The following is a 16,691-nucleotide window of genomic DNA, read 5'->3' on the forward strand; positions in this document are numbered from 1 at the left end:
TTGTTCCCCATTATTGTAATAAAGGTCACATTTCTAATTTCAATAGAATTTTGCTAAGTGTACTTTGACTCCAAGCAAGGAAAGTAGGGGCTTTTTTAATGCCTAATAATTGCCGCACAAGGCATTGAAATGCATTATTGTGTCTGGAATCTCAATTTGGGATTACCAAATGTCTTGGAAGTGATTTGCAATCATTATGATTTGTTACTTGAGTTGTGATAGAATGCCTTTAATCATGGTAATGTCAATCAATTTTTTGGTGGGAAGACAGTGCCCTGGCCACTGATTAGCAGATAATTTTGAATCAATTTTGAGTCAGCCTCTTCGCTTAGGAAATAAAATAAAAAAGCTTCCTGGAATAACATTTTCATAAATGCTCTGTTTAGATCAAACTGTTAAAGGGATTTCTCATTAATTGTTGCAGGTTTTTGTTGTTGCTTTTTTAACGCATAATAAGTTGTGGTACTTCACCACTGAGGCATTATATACTTGTATAAAAATAATGAAAGTCTTCATATTAACACCCGACAAAGATGGAGGGATACAGAATTGGCTTTTTCCGTCTGTCAGTCCGTCCGTCTGTCTGTCACAAATTTTTCATGGAAATATCTTAGAAACTATATAAGATATCAACATGAAACTTCATCGGTATATAGATATCAATTAGCAGAAGTTCCATGCACAAGAACCATAACCCTATACTTTTTTAAATGAGAGTTAATGCCTTTTTCTGTTAGTTTGTCTGATATAGCTTTTCATGGCTATATCTTAGAATGTCCACAAAAATGTTAACATAAAATTTCATGGGTGTATTTATATCAACGAGGAGAATCGCCTAGCACAAGAACCATAATCATATACTTGATCAAATAAGAGTTATTGCTATTTGTTTTTTATATGATGTAACTTTTCAGAGCTATATCTTGAAACTTGAAACTAGCTTATTTGTTGAAACGCCAATTTATATAATTATATTCAATGGAGTTGTACAAATCATGTATATGCACAATAAAACAATACCGGCTACAATATTAAAAACACACTAAAAGTAAAATATTATGTAATCAATTGATATAACTAGGGTTAAGACAATAATTCTAATGATATTATGAGCAAATGTTTGGGAACATAAAAACACTGTTTTTCATTTACTGAAATGATACGTGAAAGGATATTTCTGCACTCTGGCTTTCGGATTCCGCAGCTACCGGTCACCTGTCACCCTTACGGACACTTCTTTTGGGTTTTAAACTTATTTGAACTATTGTGACTACAAGTCACAAATAGACTGACCAAGTGTGACTACAAGAAACAACTTGACGGTTAAAATTACAGTGTGACTATAAGACACATTATATGGGCAAAGCGTGACTAAAAGACACTGCTTATACTACCATCATGTGAGTTCAAGACTGGAGAAATCAAACCCCGTCAGGACAACCGTCGCGCTCGTAAATTATCATAAATTATAACCAATCCATAACGCTGAGTCTCGATTATTTTTTAAATTACAGGCATTCAAATTAAAATAGATTGTAAAAGTCTCTGAAGAAAAATGTTTTCAAATTCATTTTGAAAATGTATATTGAGACAGAAGACCGGATGCTTGATGGGAGGTAATTCCACAGTTTCGGACCAAAAACTTCGAAACTCCTGTCCATGAAAGTTTTTCTCTTTGTGCGTTTAACATCATAACATCCGTCTTATGAGACTGTAGATCGTAGGTAACGTGCTGGTATTGTTTTGTTAAAAGTTCTTTAGACAGTGTAGTTCATACAAAGCATCTTCTGGACAGTCAAATTTCTGTCGGCTAATACAAATTTGGCGCACATGTTTGGGATACGTTGCATTTTGTTTATTTCGCATTGAGCTGTTTCATACAAGATTATTATTACCAAAGACAACACGAGTATTTATGTTGCTTCTTTTTTAAGTATTTCCTTATTTCTTTATTTTAAGGTTGTTGTACTAAGCGGTATGGCACTTAATTTTGATGTATTCTTTAAAATTCAGTGTTTCATCTAAATATGCACCCAAATACCGTATGCATTTTTCTACTTTAACAGTGTCACCAGCAATATCTATTTCTTTAGATTGACATTTATTTAATTGGGGTCTACTACCGAACATGATGAATTAAGTTTTTGATGCGTTCATTTTGAATGGCAGATCTTTCAACATCTCAGATACCATAGTAAATTTCAACATTTAATTTCATGGGTGTATTGATATCAATGAGGATAATCGCCTTACATAAGAACCATAACCTTACACGTTCTTAAAAAAGAGTTATTGCACTTTGTTTTTTGTATGATGTAATGTTCAGGGCCTAGATGTCTCAGATATGCTTACAGATTTCAACATGAAACTTCATGGATGCATAGATATCAATTAGAAGAATTGCAATTCATATAAACACTTACCTTAATTATTTTCTTTAAGATTATAGTGTTTATAAACGGATTTGCGCCCATCCGCATACAAAATTTATTTTGTGGGGAATATCAATAAAAAGAATTTGCTTTTAAAATACCAAATAATGTTAAGAAGTTTAAAGTTTATTGTTTATCTCAATACAAATGTTTAACAAAAATGTACTGTAACTTAAGTTTATAGAACTAAAATAATAGTTATAAAATATAGGGAATTTTCTAAATAATTAAATACACAAGTTATATTGTGTTTGGGTTGTTTGGTGAGCCTTCTTTTGTTACAATATCTTTACAGTTTCTGAAGTTAATTTTCATTTGTGTCCATGTTGAATTCACTGGTATGTATTAAACATATTATGGTGTTTGATCAATTTAAATTTATGCATCATTATGAGCCTTTACAACATAATTTTAGTGTGGTTAGGTGAACCACAACATCTTTGTATGAAACAAGTTTTTTTTTGTTTTATAATTTAACAAAGGTAATAAACCTCAAGAAAAGTAATTTCTTTAATTCAAACTTTGCGGTTTCATGTGTAATAAATAGACCATACAATTCACACAATGGCGTAGGAAAATTAAAAAAACATTTGAGTTGTTGTTTTACACTTCATTTACATAGCACGTTTGTAAAACCATTTTGTCAAAAAATTTATCTAACTTTTTCCCTATTGAAAGGGGCTGCAGGCAAGGAGATCCCCTCTCATGTTACATTTTTATCCACTGTGCCTAAGTTTTGAGAAATAACAAGAATATAAAAGGTATAACCATTCAGTGAACTGAACATAAATTGTCCCAGTTTGCTGATAATACTACTATTTTATTAGACGGTATCGAACAATCCCTAAATGAGACACTCACTGTTATACAGAATTTTGCAAATATTTCAGGCCTTAACGTCAATTTTGATAAAATAAATGTTGTATGGATTGGCAAGAACACATATAGTTCCTATACCATAAAAACCAAATGGAAACTAAATTGGATGCAACAAAGCTTTAAAATGCTTGTAATAAATTTTCAAGTTGACCTGTCGAAAATGTTAAAAATAAATTATGATGAAAAAATTGTAAAAATGTAAAATATTCTGAAACATTTGAAAAGAAGAATTTTAACCACAATTGGCAAAATTGTTATTGTAAAAACACTTATTGTGTCATTATTCAATCACCTAGTCATATCATTGCCCAACCCACCCATTACCATATTAAATTCAATAAAATCTTCTATTCTCAGTTTTATTTGGGATGGACATAGTAAAATTAAGTTGACAACATTAGTTAAGGAACGTAATGAAGGAGGTTTAAAAATGATCAATTTGGATGCATTTATTCCAGGATTGAATCTTACCTGGCTACAAAAACTTCAATCCTTTAAGTCAAATTGGATAGATATCACACAATTGTATTTAGATACGTATAAACTCTGTAATTGCAATTATCATTACTCTATAAATATATATAATAGAATGTCCAATCCTTTTTGGGTAGATGTTTTAAAAAGCTTCTCACTTTATTGTAAGAAATTATACACAGAAGATTTCCTGTATTATCCACCTTTCTATAATCCAAACATATTGATAGGAAATAAACGTATTTTCTTTAAGTCATGGTTTGATGCTGGGATTCATTGTATAGGGGATATACATATAAAATGGAACCTTTACTCCTTTAAATTAAATAAATAGAATGTATAAATTGAACATTACTTTCATTCATTATACAGGGGTGAAAAGAGTTTATGAAAAAAATAGTGTATATATTGTCCCACCCAACAAATTATGAAATCCTTTTTGTCCCCTTTATAACAAATTATACTGAAAAAAGAATCTGGAGCAAAAAGACTATACACCATTATAAATAAAAATAATGAACAACTTTCAGTAAATGCAAAATGGTGTACTAAACTTAATGCCACAATTAATGAAAAAGAATGGAATTGCATATTTGAGCTACCCTTTTTAATAACCAATGACGTGCAAGTGCAGTGGTTCCAATTTAGTATAACTCACATAATACTTGGAACAAATAGTCTCTTAAATAAAATGAGAATGTATACTAATGATTAATGTTCTTTTTGCAAACAAAGTGATGAAACTTTAGAACATTTATTCTGGAAATGTCAGATATCTAAAACAATTATTGAAGAAATGTAACCCGGACAATCTTTTCGATTTATTGATAAGACAATTTGTCTTCTTGGATATTTAACAAAGTCTGCTAGTAACATTAATAATGTAATTTTATTTTTAAAGCTATACTTTTACAAGTGTGAAACAAATAAATTCATTCCAAGCATAGCAGGAGCCGAGAAATATCTAAAATATGAATATGATAACTTGAGAACACTTTCAATTTCAAAAAACAATTTAGAATACATTGATAGAGAATATGAACTTTTTAATACCATTTTATAACAGACTTAGAATTTAACAGTGACGATTGTTGTAGTTTCATATATCATTACACTGTAAACATCATTTATACAGCATTGTTTATATATACACACTAAAAAATATCTATATCATTAAATGCATCTACTAATGTTTCTCTCTATGCCTTTACATCTGTAAGTACAATTTATACATCATTGATTTTATATATATATATATATACACACACTGGACAAATGTTTTTTTTTTCTTATTTCTATTTTTTTCAACTCAAAATTACAAGCATCATATAGATAACCTTAGATATTTTGCATTTTTTATGTTTTGCTTGTAATCTCTTCTTCTCGGATTGCATCACACCCACCATTGTGTTTATGATTTAATATTATACATGTATTTTTCTTTAAATATAACGTGTTCAAAACTTTCTTTATCTATTCTATATTTTGTTAAATCTGCATTATCAGAAAATTATACATTTCGCAATTCAAAACTTTAGTTATCTTTCATATATATGTGCAATATAATATAGAATAAATATTCACGTACTATAATGTAAAATAATATTTAGTAAGTATGTAAAACAGCTTTTTTTAAATATGTGCTGTATTTGAATGTTTTGAATACAACTATGTTTCTATACTCCCTTCAAGTACATGTACATGAACTGCTACATATTTGTCAAAAAACTGTAAATGCTTTGAAAATCAAAATCATGTGTATAGAATGAGTAATGAAAAAAAGGCAAGTACAAATGTTATGACATCAGTCACTTAAATGAATTTATCAAACATCGCTTATTATTTTCCGTTTTATTTTGGAAGAAATGCAAAGCAGATTGACTGTTCTCTGTTTTGACGTCTTATTTTAAGTTTACATAGATAACGAAGTTATGAAGTGTTTGTAAAACAATCTTCAAGAAGTTATTCATAGAGGTGAAAACTTAAAACCTTTAAGCTTAAAACGTATATGTCAATTAACACCATTTTTTTAAGTACAATATGTTATTTAATAGAAAATTTACTAATAAAGTATGCTTTGCAATTATGCATGTAGTTTAACTTCTTCATATGCATTCCTTTATGAAGATATTTAAATGCGCATTTGAAAAGTGGAACTTATTATGAAAAAACCTAAGTTGAAAGATTAACTCAAATGTTCAAATCAGAAAATTATGAAACCTCATGATAATGTTTAAAGTGAAATAAACAGCATGTTTGCCTAAAGGACTTCAGGCCCTTTACGTTTCCAAAATTTGTCAAATAAGCCTTGTCGGCTCTCTTACTCAAGATAAATAGGATCAGGTGTATTTTTACCACGAGTTGGTGTTCTTGTTTAGCATATTATTGTGTCGAGTAATTTTAATAACTGCATAGCTTCTATTAGTATATATTTTTAGCCGTGTATTACAGAGGAATCCATTTGAGTTTTTAAGTTAATTTAACTTAAAAAAATTCTAGTTGAGAAATAAGATGATCATTTAATGATTTTAAAGCTTTTGGCATGTAGGTAAGTAAAAAAAAGTGGCCAGAAAGAGGTTAAATGCAATATTTAATTAGTTTATTATCATTTGTATTTATCCCCAAAATCCTTGGTAAAATACAGTATTGAACAAATGTATAACATAGTTTTGCCACGTAAGTTTCATGACGGGCGAAGTTGTTACAACGCTTCTCGTCAAATAGTCGTTTTCAATTGAAAATTGCGAATTAAAATACGATCTAAAACCGAAATCAACAAATATAATATTTGTGTACAAGTAACTCCGATGGACACGTACGAGTATATGATGTATTTCTTTCAGATAAAGACGAGTGTTTCCTGCGTATCCACGACTGCGCGCAGACTTGCACGAACGTGGTGGCTTCTTACACGTGCAGTTGTGTTGCAGGCTACGAGGCACGTGACGCGGGTCGCATTTGCATAGGTGAATACGAGAACGGAACGTATAAATACAAGTTGTAGAATCTTGTTTTCAAATGCACGAATTATAAATGTGCAAGTATGTGTATTTGTCTCTGTGTGCGTCATGTGACGTGATTTCCAAGAACAATCGTTTCAACCAAGTAAGAGAATCCGCACATAAGCTTCATTATTTAATACCGTGTTTTAAGTCCTTAAAGTTTTCTCACCAATCAGGAGCGTTTCTTCCAGGCTTATGCCAATATAAATCATTATGTGTAAAACTTGTGTAAATGTCATTCAAGAAGTGTTAATTTATCGTTAGTTTTTTTTACAATTATTAATTTCGTTAACTAAAACACGTTAATTGTACGCACCAAAATCAAGTGATAGGACTGTTTTTTGAATATGACTAAATAATATTTACTTATTCTCAGCCCCGACTCCGCCCCCCCCCCCCCTTAAAAATCATCATTAATTAAAAAAACGAACAAACAACAGCAACACACACAACTACTACAAACAATCGTACACATATGTTAGAAACACAATACAAAACGCAGAACTTTTATTTTAAATGACTATTTTTTATTAAGATGTGAACGAATGCCTAGCTAATATGGACGACTGCGAGCACGAGTGTACGAACACCAACGGCAGCTTCCGTTGCTCATGTAGAACCGGATATGCTCTTGCAATCGACCGGAAAAGTTGTGACGGTGAGTGCAATAAAAGAGAACAGTTTTTTACTGTCCGTAATTATAATAAGAAACAATACATGCGCCAGTATCATTTATAGAAACGTATATTTTGCCGTGGTTGAAAACCATCATTCAGTTATTACTTCTTATGCAAATGACTTTTTCAAAGGAATTCTATAAGCCCATCACACAGTTTTTTGGGGCTATTTTGTCGCCGTTAATTTTCATTTGTTTTGTCTTCGTGCGTTATATATGTATTTCCAATATTTCAAATTTATAAACAAATGCCACTCGACCTTCGCACACATGCAACGGTACACGAAAACGGTAAAATGTTGTTGGCCTTTTCTTTTTCAAAGTTTTAATATTTTGAAAAGTACGCACACAAATCGTACAATTAAACCAATAAAACACGGATATTATATACCACTACATGTCACAATTCGTATATACGATATTTTGATAGTTATGCGTTAATACACAATATATTATTCTCGCTTTTGTTAAACGGGGTTTAATACGTCTGTTTAACTGTCGTCCAAGATTTGCCTATGGAGTCTATATGGAGTCTATATATATTTGCCTATATTAGCCACAGGCTAATATAGGACGGCACTTTCCGCCTTTATTGGATTTTCGTTTAAAAGAGAAATCCTTTAAACGAACAATTCCATAAAAGCGGAAAGTGTTGTCCCTGATTAGCTTGTGTAGTCCGCAGAAGCTAATCTTGGATGACACTTGACGCACATGCATTAACCAAATTTCTTAGACCGCGACTCATAATATCTACAGATGTGGACGAATGCGCCACAGAGACGCACGGCTGCGAACAGCAGTGCTCGAACACCGTCGGTAGCTTCGTCTGCTCGTGCCGCACAGGCTTCAGACTCCAGGCCGACAATAAAACATGCGCAGGTAGTCCATTAACTTGTGATTCAGAAATATTTCTTACCCACTCAACAATTATTTTCATCTATTTAATAGATTCTGATTCAACTAAAAACATGTGAACTTCTAATCTTTTACAAAATTTGTGTGATATATAACACGGAATCCTGAAATTCATACAATTCCCTGAGCTGTGTTTGAGAAGATTATACTTGCTAAAAGTGGTTTATTAGTATTAATGTTGCCAAACAACCTGATTCACAAACCTGTTAATGACGTTACGGTATATATTCGTACAGTTGTACGAATCCTAATAGCGTCGGTCAGGATAATCTTCTGTGCAAGTTTGATATGCGAGCAAGCATTATCTTCCCTGCAAGCATAGTCTCTTCGGCCATCTTCCGAGCAACCATTACTTTTTCAGCCAATTCTATCTTCTGAGCCAGCATTGTCTCCTGACGTTTCATTTAATGTTTAGTCAATATTATATTCTGAGCCAGAATTGTTTCCTGATGCACCGTTAACTGTTCAGCCAATATTACCATCTGAGCAAGCATTGTTTACTGAGGCACCATTTAATGTCTGGCCAATAGTATCTTCTGAGTCAGCATCGTTTCCTGAGGCACCATTAATTGTTCAACCAATATTATCTTCTGGGCCAGCATTATCTCTTGAGGCAATATTGAATGTTCAGTCAATGCTATCTTTTGAGTCAGCATTGTATCCCGAAACACAATTAAATGTTAAGCAAATATTTTCGTCTGAGCCAGCTTTGTTTCCTAAGGCACCATTAAGTGTTCAGCCAATATTATCTTCTGGGCGTGCATTGTCTCCTGAGGCACCATTAAATATTCAGCCAAAAGCATCTTATGAGCACGCATTGTCTCCCGAGGCACAATTAAATGTTCAGACAATATTATCTTCTGAGCCAGCATTATCTTCTGAGCCAGCATTGTCTTCTGAGGCACCATTAATTATTCAGTCAATATTATATTCCGAGCCATCATTGTCTCCTGAGGCACTATCAAATATTCAGCCAATTTTATCTTCTGAGCAAGCATTGTTTACTGAGGCACCATTAATTATTCAGTCAATTTTATCTTCTGTGTCAGCATTGTCTCCTGAGGCACCATTAAATGTCCAGCCAATATTATCTTTTGAGCCAGCATTGTTTTCTGAGCCACCATTAAGTTCACACCCAACAGTATCTATTGAGCCAATTATTGTGGGACATTGTTGTCTTCTTTACCAGCTTTGTATTCCCAGTCACTATTGCCTTCTGATCCAGCATTATCGTTTGAGCCAGCAGCATTTTCTCCGTAAACATTATCGTTGCAGTTAAAATTATCTTTAATGTATGCACAATGAGATATTGCTGATGCAGAAGAAAATCATCTGCCTCAGCAATATCTAACTAAACAGTATAAGTTTCTGAATCAACATTTTTTTTGTCTGTGCCAACAAGGTTTTTTGAATCAGCATTTTAAGGGTAAATCGTGACATCGGTGTTTTCTCGTTCGTTGCAGATATTGACGAGTGCGTGGCGGGCACGAGCGGCTGTGCGTACACGTGTTTAAACCAACCTGGCGGGTATCTATGCTCCTGCTTAACCGGATTTCAGCTACAAGCAGACGAACATAGCTGCACAGGTTTAAAACTTACGTTCGTTATTGACTTATTTATTTATTCAAAGGTTTTGATCAGCGCCTTTTTTGTTCGCCCTGAATTGGAGATTTAATAGATAGATGTTAAAACCGTGTAATGCTTGTATCAGTATTAGCATACCGTTTATCAAAAAGAACTATACGCAATTTATTGTAAATGAGAATAATAAATATATTACAAACGTACGATCACTCTTATTCGAAAACTTGAACATGTTAAATACAATTTTCAGTTTTTCTGTAACACAGTGATTCCAATGGAAAAATCGTTTTAATTCATTTTAACTTGTACCAAAAATTTCAAGTCAGTTTGCTCTTAACCACGATAAGCCTGATAAAATAGTTCGCCAATTATGTCAGAGGTTTCAGTTCTTCCACTAAATATTTATTCACAAATAAACAAATAATGTGAATATTGTGCTAAATTGAATATTTTTGAACGGAGCATATAAAGAAAACATAATTAAACATTTTTTTAATTATACGAGAAGCGGAAGAGAATGTTTATGAATGATTATAATAGTCCACTATTTGCTGCGTCCTAATCACGTGGTATGTTGCGCACCACAGTTCATTCGAAATCTAAGGGTATTGATGTATGCAAAACTATTGCAGATCAACAAAAGATATGCACCACTATCACGCGTCTGTTGCGCAACCTTGTTCCAAAGTGCTTGCTAGTACAGCGGGGTTAAATCTGTCTGGGAAACGTTCTAGTATCTCAATTGCACCGGTGATAACAAGGCAATAGTAAAGTTAAAGTTTGTTTATATTTAGTTCTCAATTTATAAAACGTTGGACATGAGTTCACAAATAAGTACAGGTATACTATGGACAACGACACAAATGCTTTTTAATCGCTAAAACCGAATATAAAAAAACACTTAATGTAACAGAATATATTTTAAAGAGATATTCGGCGTCAATTCTGACTTTGAAATAAAGTTACACAATTTACTTTTTTTTTAAATTATTAACTTGAAAACAAAAGTTTAACTATTGTTTTTTATTTCACAATTTTGCATATTCACCGCATGAGTTAATTTTTTCACTGTTTATATTTGAATACATGCAGTATTCTTTCTTCAACATCGAAATATATCGTATATTAATATTTGCTTAACACGCCGTTTTCTGTCTTCAACATCGAAATATATCGTATGTTAATATGTATGTACACGCAATTTTCTTTGTTCACGATCAAAATATATCTCAAATTATTATTTGATTAACACGCAGCATTCTTTCAACACATTCAAATAACACTTTCATAGCCGCGTCATGCGAGAATGGGCCCAATGGCGTTACGGCCAGCGCAGCTCAAGCCTAGCCTGCGCATTTGCGCAGTCTGCTCAGAGGCTATGCTGACCGCTATAAAATCACTCAAGGCTTTATGGTCTCATTATGTATCTCCTGACCAGACTGCAAGATGCGCAGGCTGGGTGGGCTAATGCTATGATGGGCGCATATGACATACGACCCATTTTTGCATGACGCGGGTCTTTACAAATCTAATGGCGTATTGTAAATGGCACATGCTCAGGGTGCAGAATTAACGGGGTTTTCAGGGGTTTTACACACGGGCTTGACAGAACGTATTCACACCGTTAAGAACTTTAGTTTTGCAGGTATCTCAAGTTATTAAATACATTTACAAAAAATATAGTGCATAAAAGTTTTTCTTGCAGTGTGTGCCGATATCTTAAGGTATAAGAATAAATCTTTGAATACGTATGAAATCGTTGACAAAATTTAACGTTGCGTGACAAAAACCGTGTACAATCAATGCAGTAAAAATGGATTTTTTTTAAAAGAACATACATGCTTATTAAATAAAGTAATTCTGATGTATTTCACATTGCCATAAGCAGCAGACAAATCTGTCTTTTATGCACTAGTTGAAATTCTTTAAAAAAATTGTTTTAAACAGTGAATTGAAAGAAAACACCACTTACCGTCGTGTATATATACATTTAAGTTAACAGGCCGAACCCCAAAAAGGCACGCGATCCCGCACCCTGATTTTAGCACAATGTTGTTCGATATAAAATTTAATTCAAAATAGCAAATACAGCAAACTACCAAATTAGGGTATCATTTTCAGGCGTTTTGGAACGATTTCAATACTAGTTGACCGAATACAGCAAGAATTGTGGTTAAATAATGAAACGATTTACCTCTCATCGTGACCCTATACTATTTCGGTAGTGTTTGTTTTCTCATCTTTAAAGCAAAACTGTGTTTATTGATAGTCAATTACGTCTTCCACTGACGATTTAGTGACCAATTACAGACCCTGAAACTCTGCGAGTTTCATTTTAACGCGTATTTTACCTGGGTCACAATTTGTGTCTATGTGTCGTTTGAACATGCAGTGAAAAGGCCGGAATTCCTAACACTGAACAGTGTTATATCCTTTACACTGTGCACATACACAGTGATGTAGCCAAAGCTCAGAGAATTTCTCTCGAATCAGTCTATGAAATGTTCTAATGTATGCATTCGTGTCTGCTGGCGTTATGTAAAGGTCATTTAAGGTGTTACTGTAAATTTAACATGTGTATATGGTGTCAAAAACGTTTTGTAAAGGAAATTTCCATCATGACATTATATTTTTAGTGAGATAGGTATTCGATATTCCAACAATATTCATTTAATATGATGGTAAATGCAAATTTTATTTTATATTAACTGGTTCTCATTATCCCATTTTCATTATATTTTCAGAACGTCTAAAAAGGACATCCTGTTGTTATTTCGTTCAAGTTATCTCTATAACATAAATAGGATGATAAACAATGCACACACACACATATCGAGATGTGCGCTAATACACACTTTGTATATATTTAAATGTTTTTTATATTTCAAACTGGCGATAAAAGGCTATAATCTAATTTTGTGTGTCTAAGTTTATGCAAAAGCGAACAACTTCAGTGCCTTCACCGCTTTGATTAAAATAATTAAAAAGGACAGCCAAGTCTAAATTTTCACTGGACCCTTAAATCCTTGGCATATTGTTTGCATTTTTCCCCATTAATGCAATAAAGGTCACATTTCTAATTTCATTGTCCTTTGTGTCCATGCAAGGAAAGTGGGGGCATTTGTTAAGTGTCTAATCATTGCCGTGCAAGGCATTGAAATGCATTATTTTGTCTGGAATCTCAATTTGGGATTACCAAATGTCTTGTAATTGATTTGCATTCATTATGATTTGTCACTTGAGTTGTGAAATAATGCCTTTGTTCATGGTTATGTCAATCAATTTTTTGCTAATGATACTTCTATTTTATTAGACGGTACCGAACAATCCCTAAATAAGACCCTTACTGTTATACAGAATTTTGCAAATATTTCAGGCCTTCACGTCAATTTTGATAAAACAAATGTTGTATGGATTGGCAAGAACAAATATAGTTCCTATACCATAAAAAACCAAATGGAAACTAAATTGGATGCAACAAAGCTTTAAAATGCTTGAAATAAATGTCAATGTTGACCTGTCAAAAATGTTTAAAAAAAAATTCGATGAAACAATTTGTTAAAATGGAAAGTATTCTGAAAAATTGGAAAAAAAAGAATTTTAACACCAATTGGCAAAATTGTTATTGTAAAAACACGTATTGTGTCATTATTCAATAACCTGTTCATAGCATTGCCCAACCCACCCATTACCATATTAAATTCAATAAAATCTTCTATTATCAGTTTTATTTGGGATGGGCATAGTAAAATAAAGTTGATTACAATAGTAAATGAAAATAATGAAGGAGGTTTAAAAATGATCAATTTGAATACATTTATTCCATCATTGAAACTTAGCTGGCTACAAAAACTTCAATCCTTTAGGGGAAACCGGATAGATATAACAAAACTGTATTTTGATACTTATAAACTCTTTAATTGCAGTTAGCATTACGCTTTAAATATATCTAATAGAATTTCCGATCCTTTTTGGGTAGATGTTTTAAAAAGCTTCGCACTTAATTGTTATAAATTGGAATTAAACACAGAAGATTTCCTGTATTATCCACTTTTCTATAATCCAAACATATCGGTAGGAAATAAAAGTATTTTCTTTAAGTCATGGTTTGATGCTGGAATTCATTGTGTAGGGGATATATTTAAAAATGGTACCTTTATTCCTTTAGATGAAGTAAATAGAATGTATACATTTAACATTTATTTCATTCCTTATACAGGGGTGAAAAGAGCAATAAATGACTTATGAAAAAATATTGTATATATTGTCACACCCAACAAATTATAAAACCCTTTTCGCCCCCTTTATACAAATTATACTGAAAAAAGAATCTGGAGCAAAAAGACTATAGACCATTATAAATAAAAATAATGCACAACTATCAGTAAAAGCAAAATGGTGTACTAAACGTAATGCCACAATTAATGAAAAAGAATGGACTTGCATATTTGAGCTACCCTTTTTAATAAACCAATGACGTCTTTTCGATTTATTGATAAGACAATTTTTCTTCTTAAATATTTAACAAAGTCTGCTCGTACCATAAAAAATGTAATTTTATTTTTAAAGCTATACTTTTACAAGTGAAAAACAAATAAATTCATTCCAAGCATATCAGGAGCCAAGACATAACTTAAATATGCATACGATAACTTGACATTTCAATTTCAAAAAATAATTTTGAATCCTTTGAAAGTAATGGGAACTTTTTAATACCATTTGATCAAAGACTCAGAATTTAACAGTGATGATTGTTGTAGTTTCATCTGATATTGCAATGTAAACATCATTTATGCAGCATTGCTTAACTATACACACTGAAAAATATCTATATCATTAAATGCACCTATTAATGATGTTTCTCTCTATGTATGTACATCTGTTAGTACAATTTATACATCGTTGGTCGTATATATATATATATATATATATATATATATATATATATATATATATATACACACTGGACAATGTCTTTTCTTGTTCTTATTTCTATTTTCAACACAAAATTTAAAATCATCATATAGATAACCTTAGATGTATTTGTTCTCTAAATAGAACGTATTGAAAACTTTCTTAATCAATTCTGTATTTTGTTAAATCTGCATTTTCCGAGAATTATACATTTCGCATAGATCACGATGTTATGAAGTGTTTGAAAAACAATATTTAAGAAGTTGTTGACTTTTTCATAGAGGTGAAAACTTATAACATGTAAGCTAAAAACGTATGATTCAAATAACACCATTTTTAAAGTACAATATCTTATTTAATAGAAAATTTAATAAACGGCCACCGGAAAAACTTTGCGAAACCGAAATTTCGCAAACTTAAGTATCCTTTTTCTTGAAGATTTGCTTCTTTGTGATAAAGTATAAGATAAAAGTCTTACTTACGTTTAATAATTGGTTATTTTTACTCAAAAAATGCGTTTTCTTCACTATTAAATTTATTAGCAAAGTTGTGGTTCCCATGTGATTGTTTTCCCATGGGATTTTTTTTCTCCCATAATTTGCAAATGGGAGAAAAATCCCGTGGGATTTTGGACATTTAAAAAAAACGTGTTTTCTTTGCGTTTCCAAGTATTTTTACGTTATTTAGGGACTGTAATGGGATTTATTTTCTTATTTTGAGAGATATATTCATGAAACTTCCAGAAACATTATATGTTATCAAATGATGAACAATCTACGCTATTTCAATGCGTTTAAGCGTGTTTGAAAACATAAAAAATCCCATGCATTTTTCCCATGGGATTTTTTCCAATGGGATTTTTTTTTTCCCCATGGGATTTTTTTTCCAATGGAAATTTTTACAATTTTTTAGGCCGGATAAAAGTTTCTAAGTGAGAAAAACAACGATAATAAACATAAAAATAATTATTATTATATGAATATGGATATTAATAGTAATATGAATAATATAAACAATATAAATATTTTTAAAATAAGTTAAAATTGCAGGTTTATGCTACTGATACTTATCATTTCTTGTTCGAGCAGATGGTCGAGTCAAATTTGTGTGTATGCCAGCAAAGAACCAGTATAAATGCATCGCAGACTGACAACGCTGTCATACTGTACACAACGCCGAGTAACAATCTTGATTACATTTCATTTCGCGACAGAAAATGAACACCGTAGTAATATTGATCTTATATATGCCCTCCGACATTAATACTATTGAAAACGTGCAACACATTAACAATAAGTCCATGCAAAATACTTTGTGCAAATATCATTCATAGCTATATACACATTATAAAGGTCAGATGGCCCGCGTCATGCGGAAATGGGTCTTATGTCATATGCGGCCAGAGTTGGTCCATGCTAGCTTGCCCAACCGCGCAGTCTGGTCAGGTGATACGCTGACTGCTATAAGGTAAAGCCATGTTTCGTAGTCTCATATCCGAACTCGGTAGCTCCTGACAGGACTGTGCGACACTTTCACCGGAAACAACGGCACCGAGACGGGTGCTCGAACTTGGCGGATGCGTGTTATATGTTATATGTAATATATAAAAGAGCGATTTGTTTTTTCTTGCCTCAAATTAGTAAGCTTGATCAGAGTTTTATTGTGCTGTTTGCTTCTACTATTTACAAGAACTTCAACCGATACGAACATGAAATTTATTTTAATATGTTTATTTAAAGCTTGGAAAAAACATGTATATTTAGACTGCTATTTATATAACAAAGTCAGGTTTTCAACATCTATTTTAGGCATATA

At 32.1% G+C, this 16,691-nt stretch overlaps 1 protein-coding gene across 1 annotated transcript in view; it reads left to right on the plus strand.

The window, feature by feature from the left end:
* The window catches only part of LOC127842835 (fibrillin-3-like), a 145,606-nt gene that overhangs the window by 45,879 nt on the left and 83,036 nt on the right, over positions 1-16,691 (plus strand). The window contains exons 28-31 of the mRNA XM_052372586.1: positions 6,629-6,751; positions 7,323-7,445; positions 8,220-8,342; positions 9,842-9,964. Coding sequence (XP_052228546.1) covers positions 6,629-6,751; positions 7,323-7,445; positions 8,220-8,342; positions 9,842-9,964 — 492 coding nt within the window. The remainder of the gene's footprint in view (positions 1-6,628; positions 6,752-7,322; positions 7,446-8,219; positions 8,343-9,841; positions 9,965-16,691) is intronic.

This window comes from Dreissena polymorpha, chromosome 8 (assembly GCF_020536995.1).
Source record: "Dreissena polymorpha isolate Duluth1 chromosome 8, UMN_Dpol_1.0, whole genome shotgun sequence".
Classification (NCBI taxonomy): Eukaryota; Metazoa; Mollusca; class Bivalvia; order Myida; family Dreissenidae; genus Dreissena; species Dreissena polymorpha.